Source organism: Dendrobates tinctorius, unplaced genomic scaffold, assembly GCF_039654945.1.
Source record: "Dendrobates tinctorius isolate UK_male_01 unplaced genomic scaffold, ASM3965494v1 ptg000008l, whole genome shotgun sequence".
Classification (NCBI taxonomy): Eukaryota; Metazoa; Chordata; class Amphibia; order Anura; family Dendrobatidae; genus Dendrobates; species Dendrobates tinctorius.
In genome coordinates, this window is record NW_027361676.1 from 39,963,820 (window position 1) to 39,982,877 (window position 19,058).

The 19,058-nt window shown below is 42.0% G+C and overlaps 1 protein-coding gene across 2 annotated transcripts in view; it reads right to left on the reverse strand.

Annotated features, from left to right (window-relative positions):
* Positions 1-6,138: 6,138 nt before the first annotated feature.
* Positions 6,139-19,058, reverse strand: part of LOC141091492 (probable ATP-dependent RNA helicase DDX60) — a 361,948-nt gene continuing 349,028 nt past the window's right edge. For both annotated transcript variants that reach the window (XM_073577118.1, XM_073577110.1), the window contains one exon: positions 6,139-6,573. In XM_073577118.1, coding sequence (XP_073433219.1) covers positions 6,480-6,573 — 94 coding nt within the window. In that variant the 3' untranslated portion in view covers positions 6,139-6,479. The remainder of the gene's footprint in view (positions 6,574-19,058) is intronic.

A 19,058-nucleotide genomic window follows, 5' to 3' on the forward strand; every position in this document is an offset into this window, starting at 1 on the left:
ATTAGCAGATGTTGAAGAGATAAATCAAATGACAGGGTATCGAGAATATTCATCAATTGTTACGAGAATGTATTGGCCATTTGGCAATGGTCCATATATATCGACTGCCACTTCCTCCCAGACAGCAGTGGGTAACGGAGATATTTGTAATGGCTCTAAGTTTGATGATGGAGTGATTAATTGACAAGTAGAACAGCGTCTAATCTTTTCTTCCACCAAGTGATCCATATTTGGGAACCACACTTTTTCTCTGAGTAACTTCTTTGTGCCAACAATTCCTAAATGACCTTCATGTGCTATCTGTATGACTAAGTTACGCAAAGTCTTAGGTACAACTAGTTTGGTACCTCGAAGAATGAGGTGTTCTTCAGTGACTGATAATTCCTCACGTACGTTTGAGAATAGTTTTAACTCTTTCAGATCAATCTCAGAATCAGGAAATTTTTCCTTTTGAATTTCATGCCACCTTCGATTTTGGATGATTTGTATTAGGGCACAGAGTGTCTTGTCTTTTGTTGTTTCATTTATAAATTGATCAAGAGAAAGTGCTTTTGGCATGGCATGATCTGTAACAAAACGTAGGTATTCTTCAATGGAGGAATGCACAGGTATATCATCATTAGTAGGATGTCTTGAAAGATAATCAGCCGGATTGCTGTATTTTCCAGGTTTGTGAACAATTTTATAGTTGTAGTCCTGTAGACGGAGGCCCCATCGTTCAATTTGTGCAGGCATTTTAGCTCTGGGATTTCCAAAAATTGTAAGAAGTGCTTGATGATCTGTGACAATGGTGAAGGGAGCTCCATAGAGAAATAAGTGAAAGTGTTCACATCCCCAGACAACTGGCAAGCTTTCTTTTTCAGGTTGAGAATATTTTCTTTCAGTGTTTGTTAAACTCTTACTTGCATAAGAAATGATGTGAGGATTTTGATTGTTATCCTTGTACTGCGCTAGAATAGCACCCAATCCTACGGGAATGGCGTCCACAATCAGTTCAGTTCGAAGGGCTGGATCAAAATAAGCCATAGTGGTTGTCGAGCAGAGCTCATTTTTAATTGCTTCAAAAGAGGCCTGACAGTCTTGAGACCATTGAAAAATACAACTTTGTTTTGTAAGTTCCCGTAGTGGATTGCTGATTGTTGAAAAATTCGGAATATATCTAGCACAGTAACTTGCCATTCCAAGGAAAGAACGCACTTCACTGGCATCCTGTGGAATTGAGGCTGTTCTGATAGCTTCCACTTTCTTGGGGTCTGGTTGTACTCCTTTTGCCGAGAAGATGTGACCATAGAATTCTAATGAACCCTTGTCAAACTCGCACTTCTCTTTGTTTAAAGTGAGTCCAGCAAAAAGCAGACATTCGAAGATAGCATATAGAGCACGATTATGCTCAGCTTGAGTTTTACCAAAAACCAATATGTCATCACTGTAATTAAAGGCATTTGGGATGTGTTGAATGACACTCCTTATTGCATCCTGAAAAATTTCTGCTGCTGAGCAGACTCCAAAAGTCAATCTTTTGTATCTTCTGAGGCCCACATGGGTGGAAAATGTGGTCAAGTATCGGGACTCTGGACTTAGTTCTAATTGATGATATCCCTTATTGAGGTCGAGCTTTGAGAAGACGGTGGCTCCATTTAATAAATGAATAATGTCATCAATCGTGGGTGAGATATGTCTTTCCCTCTGGATAGCGGTGTTGGGCAGGCGCATGTCAACACACAGTCTCACTTGATCAGGAGTCTTTGGTTTTGGAACTACCACAAGTGGAGAGACCCACGGAGTGGAACCAGTAACAGTTTCAATAACGTCCTCATCCATGAGCAATTGGAGTTCCTTTTCTACCTTCTGTCTCAGGTGAAATGGAATACGCCTGTGAGGCTGGGGGCTACTGGACGAACATTGTCATCCACATGAAGGTGTACTTGAGAGTCCTTTAGTTTTCCCAAACCACTAAATAGGGAGGCAAAGCTGTTCACCATAGTTTGTACATCCATATCCGCAGGGTCAGTTATGGTATGAATAATCTGGATGAGCCCTAGCTCCAAGGCAGTGTGATAGCTGAGAAGACAGCCTCCCGATCCTTGTAATGTGTGGAAAGTGGTTTTCTGCCTGTTTTCTTTATATCTAATTTCAGCATCAAATTGTCCCATTATAGCTAGAGGTGTTTTAGATCCATAAGGAAAGATTTTAGTCTGCACTTGTTGTAAGACTGGCCTTGTTTTCAATTGTTCATATGTAGTGCCATCTATGATATCCACTGAAGCTCCTGTATCTATTGTAAAGGTAATGTCAGTGTTGCAGATTGAGAGTGTAACACAGGGAGACTGTACTGAACCAGTGACAGAGGTAGTGAACACATAGTTCTCAGTCGCAGACATTTCTTCTGTGTCCTGATTTATCACTTTTACATCTGCAGATTTTGTCATAGGCAGCGGAGGCTTGTAGTGCGCTGATTTGCAAACAGCTGCAAAATGATTCCCTTTTCCACATTTACTGCAGGTTTGTCCCATAGCTGGACATTTGTTCTGGGTGTGAGGGAAATCCTGTCCACATCTATAACATTTCTTCTGTTTCTGGGCTTGTTTGTCTGGTAAATTTTTCTGTTTGAGATTATGCACATGTAATTTATCCCCATTTTCCATTACGGTAGCCTGATGATCTGCTATTTCTATAGCACGGGCCATTTTGAGCAAATCATGTAGAGAGATATCCTGCTGCAGAGCCTTACGCCTTAGGTTATTAGACGAGCAGGTGACAATTATTTGAGTTAGGATTTCATCATCTACATCTGTAAAGGCACATCCATGTGCTAACTCTTTCAGCCGTGTGACATAAGTGTCTATGGACTCTTCTGGAAGCTGCTTGGCAATCCTGAATTTATATCTTTCATATCTGATGTTCTGTTTGGGGTTGAAGTAGCCAGTGAGAGCTTTAGTGCAGTTGCTGTATGTGTCTGTTTCTGCTGCAGGTAACGTACTGTATATGTCATAGACTCCTGTGCCTGCACAATGCAGGAGCAAAGCTCTCTTTCTTTTCTCCTCCTTTATGTCCATGGCTTCTAGGAAATTCTCAAATCTGTTTAGCCATTTTCTCCAGTTATGGGAGAGATTAATGACATCAGTCATATCAAATTGTGGGAATGTGTGCAAGTAGTTAGCCATGATAGCGTCTCTCAGTGGTGCTGGCGTGTGAAGCGGTAAAATATATTCCGTACTCACAGCAGTAGGTGATTATATCCCATCCTCATCGCCAGTTGTAATATCCACACGTTATGAAGAATTCAAGGTATTAAACTTTAGATATGTTTTATTCTTCGTCCTCCAGCACACAGCATAACAGTTGCATTCCCATGCGACCCAGAAGTGAAACTGAAACTTCCCTTCTCATCCCTCTAGTCTCCACCCCCCAAGTCCCATAAGTCTGGCTTGCTTAAAGAGACAGATCTAATTATTATACATTACATTGGGGTATCAGCAGAATGAGTAGTTTTCACAGGTTGGGCATAGATATGGACGGTGCAGGAAATATGATTAGTCAAATGTGTTGTAATCTCTGCAGACGAGTCCTGGTTGGAGAAGTTGTCATGTCGGTCTGGGCCAGATGGAAAAGACTGTAAAAGTCCACCAGAAAGAGCATCACCTATAAGTCACAATCTATAACTGTGCTATGATCTCTTATGTTCTGCAGGACTGATATCTACCACAATATGGTCCCCATATAGTAATATCAGTGTTCATTTTTGTATATAGATTTATTTTCAGTCTCAGAGCAGTCATCTGCTGATGTTCCCCTATACTCACAATTAGGGTGCACCACCGTAGTCATAGTCAGGATTGCCTAGTTAGGGGCCCACCCAGATTTTTCACCCCCCCTAAGCTGAAACCCTAGCTACGCCTCTGGTTATTATGATTACAGCAAAACCAGGTTTAGAGGGTTTTTTTATGTTTTGCTACTTTTACACACTAAAAATGCTTTCTTGGGAAAAAAACAGTATTTGACATTGGCATGTTTTGAGGGCTATAATTTTTCTGCCTTTGAGGGCTTCTTTTTTGCAAGATCAGGTGAGAGTTTTATTGGTAGCATTTTGGGAAACATAACATTATTTGATCGCTTTCTATTCTTTCTAAATCCGGAAGTCCAAACAAACAAACTGCAGTTCAGGATTTTTTCTTTGCTTTTGTTAGAAATAACACTGCTTTATTCTTAGGCTGTGTGCTCACGTAGCGCTTTTGTAAGCGTTTCCGCAGTGGTTGTGCTGGCTCAGACGCTGCCGAAACGCTTAAAAGAAGCTTCCCATTAAATTTAATGCATTTTTTGTTTTTTTTGTGCCAATGCATGCCTTTTTAAACGCTCAAGAAGCTTATTGGCTAAAAACGCAGCATGCTCATTAATTTCCGCATTACTGTGCGTTTTTAGCCTTTTCCAATGTTCCCAGAAAACGCGTGGAAAAAAAGCGTCAAAAACGCGCGTTTTCTGGGAAGGAGATCAGTTTCCTGAACGTTTAAAAAACGCTAACGTGGGCACATAGCCTTAAGGTCAGTATGATTACAGTGAGTGATGTCACATTTATATAGGTTTTTTCATGTTCTGCTACTTTTGCACATGAAGGTCAATTTTATAAGAAAAAATTGTCCTTGCATCGCCATATTCTGAGAGCAATAACTTTACTTTTCTGCTGAAGACTGTGTGCAGGCTTGTTTTCTGTGGGAAATGTTCCACTTTAATTTACATGCAGTATGACTTTTCAATCATGTTTTATTCCACATTTTGTTTAGCAATATGATAAAAAAACTTTTTTTTATCATTGTTTTATTTTTTTTCATGATGTTCACTGTTGGGGCTAAATAATGTGACGGTTTTATAGATCAGATAGTTCCAGCAATACCAAATGTGTGTGTGTTTTCTTTGTTTTTAGGTAAATATGCGGATTTCCTGGCATAATATTTTTTTTTTCTTTTTGTTGGTTCTTTTTTATATTTTACAAAACTTTTTTTTCTATACTTAGTCCATCTAAGAGACTTCAACTTTTATTTTGGGGCCAATCCCTGAAATTCTTATACAGGGTGGGCAATTTATATGGATACACCTAATAAAAATGGGAATGGTTGGTGATATCAACTTCCTGTTTGTGGCACATTAGTATATGGGAGGGGGAAACTTTTGAAGATGGGTGGCGACCATGGCGGCCATTTTGAAGTTGTCCATTTTGGATCCAAATTTATTTTTTTCAATAGGAAGAGGGTCTTGTGACACATCAAACTTATTGAGAATTTCACAAGAAAAACAATGGTGTGCTTGGTTTTAACATAGCTTTAATCTTTTATGTTATTTACAAGTTTCTCTTTGTTTAAAACCATTGACATGTCGCAGAGGTTAACACATGAGGAGCAGATAGAATTGTGTTGATGTCTGGTGAACGCAGTACCTGGGTCATTGCAGCAGATTTCAGTGCAAGATACCATATGCAAGAAAACTGTCACCTTTCCCATTTTATGTAGGTGCATCCATATAAATGGCCCACCAAAAAAAAGTTTGCCTCATCACTGAACATAATGTTCTGTGTAAACTGAGGGTCCGGTTACAATTTTTGTTTTGCCCATTCTGCAAATTCAGCGTGCCGATCTGGGTCACCAACCATTCGCATTTTAATTAGGTGTGTCCATATAAATGGACCGCCCTGTACATTGAAGCGCATTACCTCTGTCAGTTTAACACAGTCAAAATGCCTGTTGACCCTGCTTATACCAGAGCATAACAGAGCACTATAGCTGGCAGACCAAGAGATCATTATTTGACGTCTGGTTGCCTTGATAACCATCGGCACTCTGTGGTGGCGTTGTTGTGGTGCCAGTGGGGTGAGAGAGGGAGCTCCCTACCTCTTGCAACATTTTAAATACCATGATCCCTATTGATTACACCATTTACAGGGTTAAACAGACAGTGGTGTTGCTGGAACCGGTCTTGACTATTACAGCAGTGGCTAAGCTCCCAGCATTGATTGTGTGGGCACAGCTCGTATGTTCAGATAGTCACCTGGATGTACTGGTATGTTCATTTGTAGAAACTCACTTTAAATTAGGACATACCACTACGTCTAATGTCGTGAAGGGTTTAAAGATGAAAAAAAACTTGGAATAAGATACAAAATGCTGAAATTGCTTTATTACAAATTTCAAAATCCACAATGACGTAAACTTGAGACTAGCATATAATTAAAAACACAGTTTTGAAATACCTGTATACTGAACCAGAAAATGGCTAATCTGATAGACTGATAAAATATATTGTGTGTTGGTCTTTAATACATTTTTTGTTTGCTTTCTTTAAGCGACCTCTTAAAGTGAAAAGTATTTGCTCTCAGTGATCATTTCCATTGGAAAGTTTGTTAGATTTGTACCATTTGTAAAGATTATATTTTAATTGTCAACTTTAAAGTGATTCTGGCTTGAAATGCAGTGATACAGTACTTAGACTTGCTACACCACAACTAATTTCTCATGATACATTGATTTCAGCTGTTCAAAGGCCAATGCAACTGGGTCGGTTTCACACAATTCTTTCAAAGAAACACTGTAAGAAAAAGAAAAAAAAAAACATAGGTTATTCATATCCTTGCTTGTACACACAAGGCACAACAAAAAAAAATCTAGCGTTGGCTATCTGACCTTCCTAAGTAAAGTGTTAACCCCTTCGCACCCGAGCCTGTTTTTGCCTTCGTGACCGGGCCAATTTTTTCAATTCTGACCAGTGTCACTTTATGAGGTCATAACTCTAGAACGCTTCAACGGATCCTATTGATTCTGACATTGTTTTCTCATGACATATTGTACTTCATGATGGTGGTAAAATTTTTTAGATATGAGCTGCGCTTATTTGTTAAAAAAATCTAAATTTGGCAAAAATTTAGAAAATTTTGCAATTTTCAAACTTTTAATTTTTATGCCCTTAAATCAGAGAGTGATATCGCACAAAATAGTTGATAAATAACATTTCCCACATGTCTACTTTACATCTGCACAATTTTGGAAACATAATTTTTTTTTTTTAGGAAGTTATAAGGGTTAAAAGCTGACCAACGATTTCTCATTTTTACAACAAAATTTGCAACACCATTTTTTTTAGGGACCACCTCACATTTGAAGTGAGTTTTGGGGGGTCAATATGACAGAAAATACCCAAATGTAACACCATTCTAAAAACTGCACCTCTCAATGTACTCAAAACCACATTCAAGAAGTTTATTAACCCTTCAGGTGCTTCACATGAATGAATGGAATATGGAAGGAAAAAATAAACATTTAACTTTTTTTCACAAACATTTTACTTCAAAACCATTTTTTTTTATTTTCACAAGTGTAAAAAGAGAAAATGAACCACAAAATTTTTTGTGCAATTTCTCCCGAATACGCCAATACCCCGTATGTGGGGCTAAACCACTGTTTGAGCACACGGCAGAGCTCAGAACGGAAGGAGTGCCTTTTTCAATGCAGAATTGGCTGGAATTGAGATGGGATGCCATGTCGCATCCGATGTACCTAAATGTACCTGATGTACCTAAACAGTGGAAACCCCCCACAAGTGACCCCATTTTGGAAATTAGACCCCCCCAAGGGACTTATCTAGATGTGTGGTGAGCACTTTGAACCCCCAAGTGTTTCAGTAAAGTTTATAATGTAGAGGCGTGAAAATAAAAAAATCATTTTTTTTCCACAAAAATGATATTTTAGCCCCCAATTTTTATTTTCACAAGGGTAACATGAGAAATTGGACCCTAAGAGTTGTTGTCCAATTTGTCCTGAGTACGCTAGTACCCCATATGTGGGAGAAAACTACTGTTTGGGCACACGGTGGGGCTCGGAAGGGAAGTAGTGACGTTCTGAAATGCAGACTTTGATGGAATGTCTGCGGGCGTCATATTGCATTTACAGAGCCCCTGATGTACCTAAACAGTGGAAACCCCCAATTCTAATTCCAACCCTAACCCCAACACACCCCTAACCCTAATCTCAGCCCTAACCATAACCCTAACCACAAACCTAACACCAACACACCCATAACCTTAATCCCAGCCCTAGCCCTAACCCTAGCCCTAGCCCTAACCCTAGCCCTAACCCTAGCCCTTGCCCTAACCTGTGTACCTGCTTTTTTTTTCTTTACTTTTTTTTATTTTTGTGACAAGATTGCTGCCCTGCGATCTGACTCATAGTAACGCCACTTCTCCTCTGATCTCACACTGACAGATGATCAGAGGTGAAGCAGCGTTACTATGTGACAAGATCGCTGCCTGGCACATAATAACGCGACTGCTCCTCTGATCTCACAATGACAGATGATCAGAGGTGAAGCAGCGCTACTGTGTGACAAGATCGCTGCCTGGCACAGCTGTGCCAGGCAGCGATCAGCTGTGCCAGGCAGCGATCTAGTCAACTGTCAGTGTTAGATCAGAGGAGAAGCCGCGTTACAATGAGTGAGATCACCGGGAAACAAGCAGCTTTCCCAGCGATCGCTCCCATTGGCTGCTGTGACGCTGACGTCATCAGGACCTGAACCAATCAGGTCTCGATGACGTCGGGGGTCCCAGCATGCATTGTGCACCGGGATCCCCGCGTTGTAAGGTATGTGGGGGTCCCGGGGGGCACAAAACCGCCGACAGTAGATAAACGTCGGCGCTGCACAAAGCCCAGCAAGCGCCAACGTTTATCTACTGTGGGCGGTCGGGAAGAGGTTAAGCTACTTTTTTCACATACTTATGGCCTATAGCAATGTTTACATGTCAGTTTTTTGTTCCGTAGGAAAAAAATGCCATCTGGTTTTGATCCAATATGCAGATAAAAATCGTCAAGTCAGAGCGGAAATCTGCTCTAACAGAATAGTGAAGGCTGCAGCATTGACAGCCCAATGTCCTGTGATCACCAGGAGTCACAGCCCTGACACTGCAAGAAGAAAGCCGGACTGGGATATAAGTATTAGGCTAAGTGCACATGTTGCAGAAATGCTGCAGAAATGTCCACAGCATTTCCACAACTCCCTGCCGCGGGTAAAACGCATGCGGAATTTATTTGAAGCATCACTTGGAAAACTGATTGACAGGTTGGTCACACTTGTCAAGCAAGCATCAATAGTAAAAGATAGAATGTTAAAAATAATAAAAAAAATAAGAGACTGCTACATCACCAGAGGTCATTCGCACAAAGCATCCCAGGGAACGGAAGATGCTGGCAGCGTGGCTGAGAGGCGGGAGGATTCTGGGGGCCGCCAGAAGGTGAGTACATCCCTATTTTTTATTTTAATTCTATTTTTTACAGGGATATGGTACCCAGAGCATGGAGGAGAGTCTCCACTCCTCCAGACCCTGGGTACCATCCGCACATGAAGCGCTCACTTTACGCATGGTGGACATAGCCACATGTGTAAAGTGAACGTTTCAATGTAATCCTATGGCGGCTGAATCGCCGCAATTCCACAGAAATAATGGACATGCTGCAGATTTTACCGCTATGCGATTCCGCAGCGGTAAAATCCGCAGCATTGACACAGCAACTGCAGAATCCCATAGAATTGCATGGCGATGCGTTCTTAAAGCTTTATTTAAGCTTTTCTGCGGCGGAAACGCTAAAAAAATGCAACGTGGGCACACAGCCTTAGGGTGCTTTCACATTGCGTTTTGACACCCGTTCAGTGGATCCCTTGGGGCTTACATTCGAAACCACTGCAAAACGGGATTTAGACGTATGCACCGACAAGGCCATAGACTATAATGGTGACGTCAGAGAAAACGTGCTCTCTGACGTGCATAATTTTCGGGGGTGTACACCTACTGGAGGCAGACTCTCAGATATAGTAGACTGCGTCTACTTATTGATAAAAAAACTCATCAATATTTTGTACCTGTATTACCTCCATACTCAAATGGGACTTGTCTGCAACATGCAATGAACTCATATATCAGTAATGGTGGCGTTATTCCAGTGATGTGTTTTACTGTGGTTTTCCTTTCCAATGAATTGAATCAGACTATTTAGCCTGCAACTGCTTATAATTATTATTTTTTTTTTTACTGACACTAAAAAGTGGTGTAACTAGAGTCCGGTCGGCTCGGTGCAAGATTTGACTGGAGCCCCCCTCATCCTGGTGTATATACCGTATATACTCGAGTATATGCCGAGATTTTCAGCCCATTTTTTTTAGGCTAAAAGTGCCCCTCTTGGCTTATACTCGAGTCATTGTCCCAGGGGGTCGGCTGGGGAGGGGGAGGAGGAGCGGCAGGAGTAAAGTAATGAATATGCATGAGACTCCACTCCCATAGGTGTGGAGCGCATATTCATTACTTTAATGAGCGGTACCACGTGACTGCTGAACACAGGAAGAAGCTGCTGGTGCCGGAGACAATTGGAGAAGCAGAGGAGTGCAGAGACCGTACCAGGAGGGGGTGAGTATGACAGGGAGGACAGGGGGAGGACGGAGGAGCCATAAAAACATGGGGAGGATGGAGAGGATGTCAAGCCATTGTAATATCCACACGTTATGAAGAATTCAAGGTATTAAACTTTAGATATGTTTTATTCTTCATCCTCCAGCACACAGCATAACAGTTGCATTCCCATGCGACCCAGAAGTGAAACTGAAACTTCCCTTCTCATCCCTCTTGTCTCCACCCCCCAAGTCCCATAAGTCTGGCTTGCTTAAAGAGACAGATCTAATTATTATACATTACATCATCCCCTTTTTTTTTCTTTTTTTTACTATAAATAACCCATATTACTGATAAATGCAACAACATGAAAATGTCCAAAGAAATCATATGTCCGTTTTGTCTTATTTGTTCAATTCCAAAACCAGAGAAACAAACAAAAAAAAAAAAACAAAACAAAAAAAAACTGTAGTTACACTTCTTCAATAAGCCTCGATGGAGCTCTTCTCTCTCGTGTAGGATAACGTCTGGGCTCATTGAGAGGGTTCATTATTGATGGACCAGCTACCTCTTGTTGGTCCTCTCCACCATCGGATATCAAATCTTCCACCAAAGAGAGTTCATTGTCATCATTCTGCGGTATGACTTTAAAATATGAAGAATTTCGCGTTATGGAGTGTCCATCTCGTTCAGCTGTGATCATGCTGCCTTTCCTTTTAGTAACATAATATTTTGCAGGACCATATACAGGTGAGGTCTTGTTGGTTGGTCTTTGATGCACCACCACGACATCCCCTCTTTCGATGGCACTTGACTGTGTCCTTCGCCTTCTGTCTGCATAACGTTTCATGGCTTGTTTGTTGGAGAAATCTGTGGATCTCACTGAGGAGTCACTCGGTCGGGGATGGCTGGTCACATCAGGGAGACGTATACGCAGGGTTCTGCTGAACATTAAATGAGCTGGAGCAGCATTAGTAGTGGAGTGTGGCGTATTGCGGTAATTACGCATGAATTTGTATAATGACTGTTTCAGTGGGATGTGCTCCAGACTCGCTGCCTTGATACGTTTCCCCAGAGTGCGCATAAAACGTTCCACAATTCCATTGGCTTGCGGCCAGCAAGGTGTGATTTTCCTGTGATTGAATCCCAAGTATTTAGAAAATTTTGTAAACACATGTCCATTGAATGGAGGTCCATTGTCTGTTTTAACCACTCTTGGAATACCATATGCCGAGAAAATGTCGTCCAGCTCTGGTATGACATTATTAGCAGATGTTGAAGAGATAAATGAAATGACAGGGTATCGAGAATATTCATCAATTGTTACGAGAATGTATTGGCCATTTGGCAATGGTCCATATATATCGACTGCCACTTCCTCCCAGACAGCAGTGGGTAACGGAGACATTTGTAATGGCTCTAAGTTTGATGATGGAGTGATTAATTGACAAGTAGAACAGCGTCTAATCTTTTCTTCCACCAAGTGATCCATATTTGGGAACCACACTTTTTCTCTGAGTAACTTCTTTGTGCCAACAATTCCTAAATGACCTTCATGTGCTATCTGTATGACTAAGTTACGCAAAGTCTTAGGTACAACTAGTTTGGTACCTCGAAGAATGAGGTGTTCTTCAGTGACTGATAATTCCTCACGTACGTTTGAGAATAGTTTTAACTCTTTCAGATCAATCTCAGAATCAGGAAATTTTTCCTTTTGAATTTCATGCCACCTTTGATTTTGGATGATTTGTATTAGGGCACAGAGTGTCTTGTCTTTTGTTGTTTCATTTATAAATTGATCGAGAGAAAGTGCTTTTGGCATGGCATGATCTGTAACAAAACGTAGGTATTCTTCAATGGAGGAATGCACAGGTATATCATCATTAGTAGGATGTCTTGAAAGATAATCAGCTGGATTGCTGTATTTTCCAGGTTTGTGAACAATTTTATAGTTGTAGTCCTGTAGACGTAGGCCCCATCGTTCAATTTGTGCAGGCATTTTAGCTCTGGGATTTCCAAAAATTGTAAGAAGTGCTTGATGATCTGTGACAATGGTGAAGGGAGCTCCATAGAGAAATAATTGAAAGTGTTCACATCCCCAGACAACTGGCAAGCTTTCTTTTTCAGGTTGAGAATATTTTCTTTCAGTGTTTGTTAAACTCTTACTTGCATAAGAAATGATGTGAGGATTTTGATTGTTATCCTTGTACTGCGCTAGAATAGCACCCAATCCTACGGGAATGGCGTCCCCAATCAGTTCAGTTCGAAGGGCTGGATCAAAATAAGCCATAGTGGTTGTCGAGCAGAGCTCATTTTTAATTGCTTCAAAAGAGGCCTGACAGTCTTGAGACCATTGAAAAATACAACTTTGTTTTGTAAGTTCCCGTAGTGGATTGCTGATTGTTGAAAAATTCGGAATATATCTAGCACAGTAACTTGCCATTCCAAGGAAAGAATGCACTTCACTGGCATCCTGTGGAATTGAGGCTGTTCTGATAGCTTCCACTTTCTTGGGGTCTGGTTGTACTCCTTTTGCCGAGAAGATGTGACCATAGAATTCTAATGAACCCTTGTCAAACTCGCACTTCTCTTTGTTTAAAGTGAGTCCAGCAAAAAGCAGACATTCGAAGATAGCATATAGAGCACGATTATGCTCAGCTTGAGTTTTACCAAAATCCAATATGTCATCACTGTAATTAAAGGCATTTGGGATGTGTTGAATGACACTCCTTATTGCATCCTGAAAAATTTCTGCTGCTGAGCAGACTCCAAAAGTCAATCTTTTGTATCTTCTGAGGCCCACATGGGTGGAAAATGTGGTCAAGTATCGGGACTCTGGACTCAGTTCTAATTGATGATATCCCTTATTGAGGTCGAGCTTTGAGAAGACGGTGGCTCCATTTAATAAATGAATAATGTCATCAATCGTGGGTGAGATATGTCTTTCCCTCTGGATAGCGGTGTTGGGCAGGCGCATGTCAACACACAGTCTCACTTGATCAGGAGTCTTTGGTTTTGGAACTACCACAAGTGGAGAGACCCACGGAGTGGGACCAGTAACAGTTTCAATAACGTCCTCATCCATGAGCAATTGGAGTTCCTTTTCTACCTTCTGTCTCAGGTGAAATGGAATACGCCTGTGAGGCTGGGCTATGGACGAACATTGTCATCCACATGAAGGTGTACTTGAGAGTCCTTTAGTTTTCCCAAACCACTAAATAGGGAGGCAAAGCTGTTCACCATAGTTTGTACATCCATATCCGCAGGGTCAGTTATGGTATGAATAATCTGGATGAGCCCTAGCTCCAAGGCAGTGTGATAGCTGAGAAGACAGCCTCCCGATCCTTGTAATGTGTGGAAAGTGGTTTTCTGCCTGTTTTCTTTATATCTAATTTCAGCATCAAATTGTCCCATTATAGCTAGAGGTGTTTTAGATCCATAAGGAAGATTTTAGTCTGCACTTGTTGTAAGACTGGCCTTGTTTTCAATTGTTCATATGTAGTGCCATCTATGATATCCACTGAAGCTCCTGTATCTATTGTAAAGGTAATGTCAGTGTTGCAGATTGAGAGTGTAACACAGGGAGATTGTACTGAACCAGTGACAGAGGTAGTGAACACATAGTTCTCAGTCGCAGACATTTCTTCTGTGTCCTGATTTATCACTTTTACATCTGCAGATTTTGTCATAGGCAGCGGAGGCTTGTAGTGCGCTGATTTGCAAACTGCTGCAAAATGATTCCCTTTTCCACATTTACTGCAGGTTTGTCCCATAGCTGGACATTTGTTCTGGGTGTGAGGGAAATCCTGTCCACATCTATAACATTTCTTTTGTTTCTGGGCTTGTTTGTCTGGTAAATTTTTCTGTTTGAGATTATGCACATGTATTTTATCCCCATTTTCCATTACGGTAGCCTGATGATCTGCTATTTCTATAGCACGGGCCATTTTGAGCAAATCATGTAGAGAGATATCCTGCTGCAGAGCCTTACGCCTTAGGTTATTAGACGAGCAGGTGACAATTATTTGAGTTAGGATTTCATCATCTACATCTGTAAAGGCACATCCATGTGCTAACTCTTTCAGCCGTGTGACATAAGTGTCTATGGACTCTTCTGGAAGCTGCTTGGCAATCCTGAATTTATATCTTTCATATCTGATGTTCTGTTTGGCGTTGAAGTAGCCAGTGAGAGCTTTAGTGCAGTTGCTGTATGTGTCTGTTTCTGCTGCAGGTAACGTACTGTATATGTCATAGACTCCTGTGCCTGCACAATGCAGGAGCAAAGCTCTCTTTCTTTTCTCCTCCTTTATGTCCATGGCTTCTAGGAAATTCTCAAATCTGTTTAGCCATTTTCTCCAGTTATGGGAGAGATTAATGACATCAGTCATATCAAATTGTGGGAATGTGTGCAAGTAGTCAGCCATGATAGAGTCTCTCAGTGGTGCTGGCGTGTGAAGCGGTAAAATATATTCCGTACTCACAGCAGTAGGTGATTATATCCCATCCTCGTCGCCAGTTGTAATATCCACACGTTATGAAGAATTCAAGGTATTAAACTTTAGATATGTTTTATTCTTCGTCCTCCAGCACACAGCATAACAGTTGCATTCCCATGCTACACAGAAGTGAAACTGAAACTTCCCTTCTCATCCCTCTTGTCTCCACCCCCCAAGTCCCATAAGTCTGGCTTGCTTAAAGAGACAGATCTAATTATTATACATTACAGCCATGCATACAGCAGGGGAGGGAGGAGGAGTCATGCGTACAGCAGGGGGAGGACGGAGGAGCCATGCGTACAGCAGGGGGAGGACGGAGGAGCCATGCATACAACGGGGGAGGACGGAGGAGTCATGCATACACGGGGGAGGATGGGGAGGACGCCGAGCCATGCATACAGCAGGGGGAGGACAGAGGAGCCATGCATACAGCAGGGGGAGGATGAAGGAGCCATGCATACAGCAGGGGAGGATGGAGAAGCCATGCATACAGCAGGGGGAGGACGGAGGAGCCATGCATACAGCAGGGGGAGCCACACATACCAGGACAGGGATGAGGGGACAATGCATACCCGGCTTATATTCGAGTCAATAAGCTTACCCAGTTTTCCATGGCAAAATTAGGTGCCTCGGCTTATACTCGGGTTGGCTTATACGCGAGTATATACGGTATATATACACACACACACATATACTAGCTGTACCCGGCCACGCGTTGCTATGACTCTGGTTAAATGGAAAAGAAAGAAAAGAGGAAACGCATTTCTAATATGTTTAATTTTACAATGTTTGTGGGTATACAATATTTTTTGTTGTTCCATTGTCTGTGAAGATATAGAGATTGTCTGGTTTGCCAACTCTAGAACATGCAACGTATAATTGGCCATGTGAGCAGCAATCCGTGTCTAGATCAAAACCACACAATTCTAAAGATTGGCCCTGAGCTTTGTTGATGGTGATTGCAAACGCCGATCGAATTGGGAATTGCAATCTCTTAAACTGACATGGCATGTCCATTGGAATCATAGGAATGCGAGGAATAAGGACATCTTCACCTTTGAAAGGTCCTGTCAAGATGGCTGCTTCTACGACGTTGCTCATTAATTTTTTTACTGCAAGCCGCGTGCCGTTGCTAAGTTTTGGCTTGTTGATATTTTGCAACATGATAATTGGCATGCCAATTTTCAATTGCAGTACGTGTGGTGGCATCCCTGGCAGATCGACTAAATTCAAAAATTCTGAACGACGAAACAAAAATCGTGACTGAAGGGGTTGAATTGAATTTTCATAGATTTCGACTTATTTTCATTTCGATTTAATTATTTTGTATGACATTGTGTTGCAATTGAGCTGTGTCTTTTATCATAGCGTTCATTTCGTGAGTATAATTGAATCGAAATGAAAATAAGTCGAAATCTATGAAAATTCAATTCAACCCCTTCGGTCACGAATTTTGTTTAGTCGTTCAAAAAATCTGATATTTTTTTTCTTGGTTAAGTATTGGAAGTGGATGACACCTTTTACATAAACAATAACTAATTAAATAATAAATGATCACTATTTACCATATTTTGCAGATTATTAGACAATCTGGATTATAAGACGCACAACAAATTTTGAGGAGAAAAATAGGAAAAAAACCTTTTTAATAAAATGGTGGGGCTTCTTATAATCCATGTGTCTTATTGCTTACCGAGGGTGTTGGCTGTGGTGAAGCAGGGTCCCAGAGTCACTGCTGGAGGAGGCAAGAGTGGAGCATTCCTGTAGGCCGCAGCCTTGGATGAGGGGTCTTTGGATGTGCGGCATGCCGCTGCGGGTGTCTGGTGCTGCTGCGGGTGTCCCATGCTGCTACGGCTGTCCAGTGCTGCTGCTGGTGTCCGGTGCTGCTGCGGGCTGAGAGTTCATCTCCCAAGATCTTGGTGCCGAGATCTCCATCTGCGCATGCGCCGCCCCCGGCAGCCATTTTCCCGGAGTCCACCGCAAAGGAAACCTTGGAACTGCGGGTGTTCTGGCCTTTCACAAAATGTTGGCAGAGCCCCCGTAGCAGCACCGAATAACCGCAGTGGTGGGCTGCACATCCGAACACCCCTCATCCCAGGCTGAGGCCTGCAGCAATGCTCCACTCTTTCCTCCTCCAGTCGCAACCCTGGGACCCTGCGGCCAGTAAGGTATATCCGCATTATAAGAAGCACCCCCATTTTCCCCCCAAATGTGGGAGAAAAAAGTGCTTCTTATAATCCGAAAAATATGGTAATTGTTTGTAATGTTGACACTACTCAACATAAACAATGTTGTTGCTTATACTTCCAACAGATGGCGCTGTTCAAAAAGCATGTTTTTACCTGTCACAGGTGTGCCAGCTATATCATAGGTATATAAAAACATGCTCGTGTTTGAATGCAACGTTGTGTCAAAATTTCAAAGCAGTTGGCGAACTTTCAGAGATTTAAGATTTTGAGCAAACGGACATTTACATTTTTATAGATATATATTGTGACAGAGTCACTGGTGAAGTGATGGAGGGGAGATACGTGTCACTGCGCATGATGGTGTCAGTGATATAAAACCAGAATCGTTTCCTCCAGCACACTCTATGTTGGGTCATTTTATTGGAAGTAATATTATTGGCTCGATTTAGTGGACCTCCATAGAGCGGGAGGGAGGGGGTCCACGTATCTACCCTGAAGTGCCCTTACAGGACCTGTGTGATGTCAGGATCATGTGATCAGTCACATGATGGAGAGTCACATGGTCTGGCCTTATGTAGCTGAACTCCAGGGCTAGTGTGGGCTGTTGAGGGCATTGTTAACCCCGAGTGAGCTGACCCCCCACTAGTGCAAGGACTGCACGAAGTGCTACCATTTTGTTTTGCTGTTTTGCCCAAAGGGCCTTATTTATTTTTGTGCTTAAGACCTTGGTTTATGCTGTACTAATAAACCAAGTGCATTCTTAAAGGCGCAGTGTTCCATTGACTACCTCCGTGTGCAGCCGAGTGAGCTGATCTACCACAATATATATACAGTGTGTCCATAAAGTCATGGTGCACTTTTGACCAGTCACAGGAAATAATACAAGTATAGCACGATCCCTGGATCTGACGCCCTTAGACTTTTACTTTTGGGGTTATGTGAAGCAACATGTGTACATTGAACGTATCAATGACATTAATCATTTAAAACAGAGATTCACAGACGTTATTCACTCTGCTACACCAGACGTCCTTACCCGTGTGTGGCAAGAACTTCACTATTGTTTGGATGTGTGTAGGGCAACAAATGGAGCCCACATCGAACTGCACTGAACAGGTATGAAACTGGGAGAGTTTTACTTTTATTTGCAGCAGATTTCACATTTCTATCATTTTTTGTTGCTTTTCAGTGACTGGTCAAAAGTGCACCATGACTTTACTGACACACTGTATATACGATATGCTTTCCATCCTGGTATATATGTCCCTCATCTGGGCCCCATCCTGGTATATATATCCCCCATCCTGGTGTATATGTTCCTTATACTGGGCCCCATTCTGGTAGATACATTCCCAATCCTGGTATGTACATTCCCCACCCTGGTATATACTCCATGCTGGTGGTATATATGTCCCTTATCCTGCCTGGACCCCATACTGGTACATATATCCCCATCCTAGTACATATGTCCCTTATCCTGGGCCCCATTTTGCTATATACATCCCCAATCCTGGTAGGTATATTCTCCATCCTTGTATGTATATCCCCCACCCTGGTATTTATATACCCCATACTGGTATATATGTCTCTTATCCTGCCTGGACCTCATCCTGGTACGTATATCCCCATCCTGAATCCTGATACATATGTCCCTTATCTTGGGCCCCATTCTGCTATATACATCCCCAATTCCTGGTATGTATATTCCCCATTTTGGTATGTATATCGCCCATGCTGGTATATATGTCCCTGATCCTGGGCCCTTTTCAGGTATACATATCCCCCATCCTGGTATATGTCCCCCGTTCTGATGCTGTTCTTTAATGCATGGAAAAAATAAACAATTATACTCGCCTTTCCGCCGCTACCACGGTGCGCTGCGTCCTCTTCTGAAGCCGGCAGCTGACTTCGGCGTGCAAGTGACAGGAGCACATAACGTCACTGTCATGTGTCTCCAGT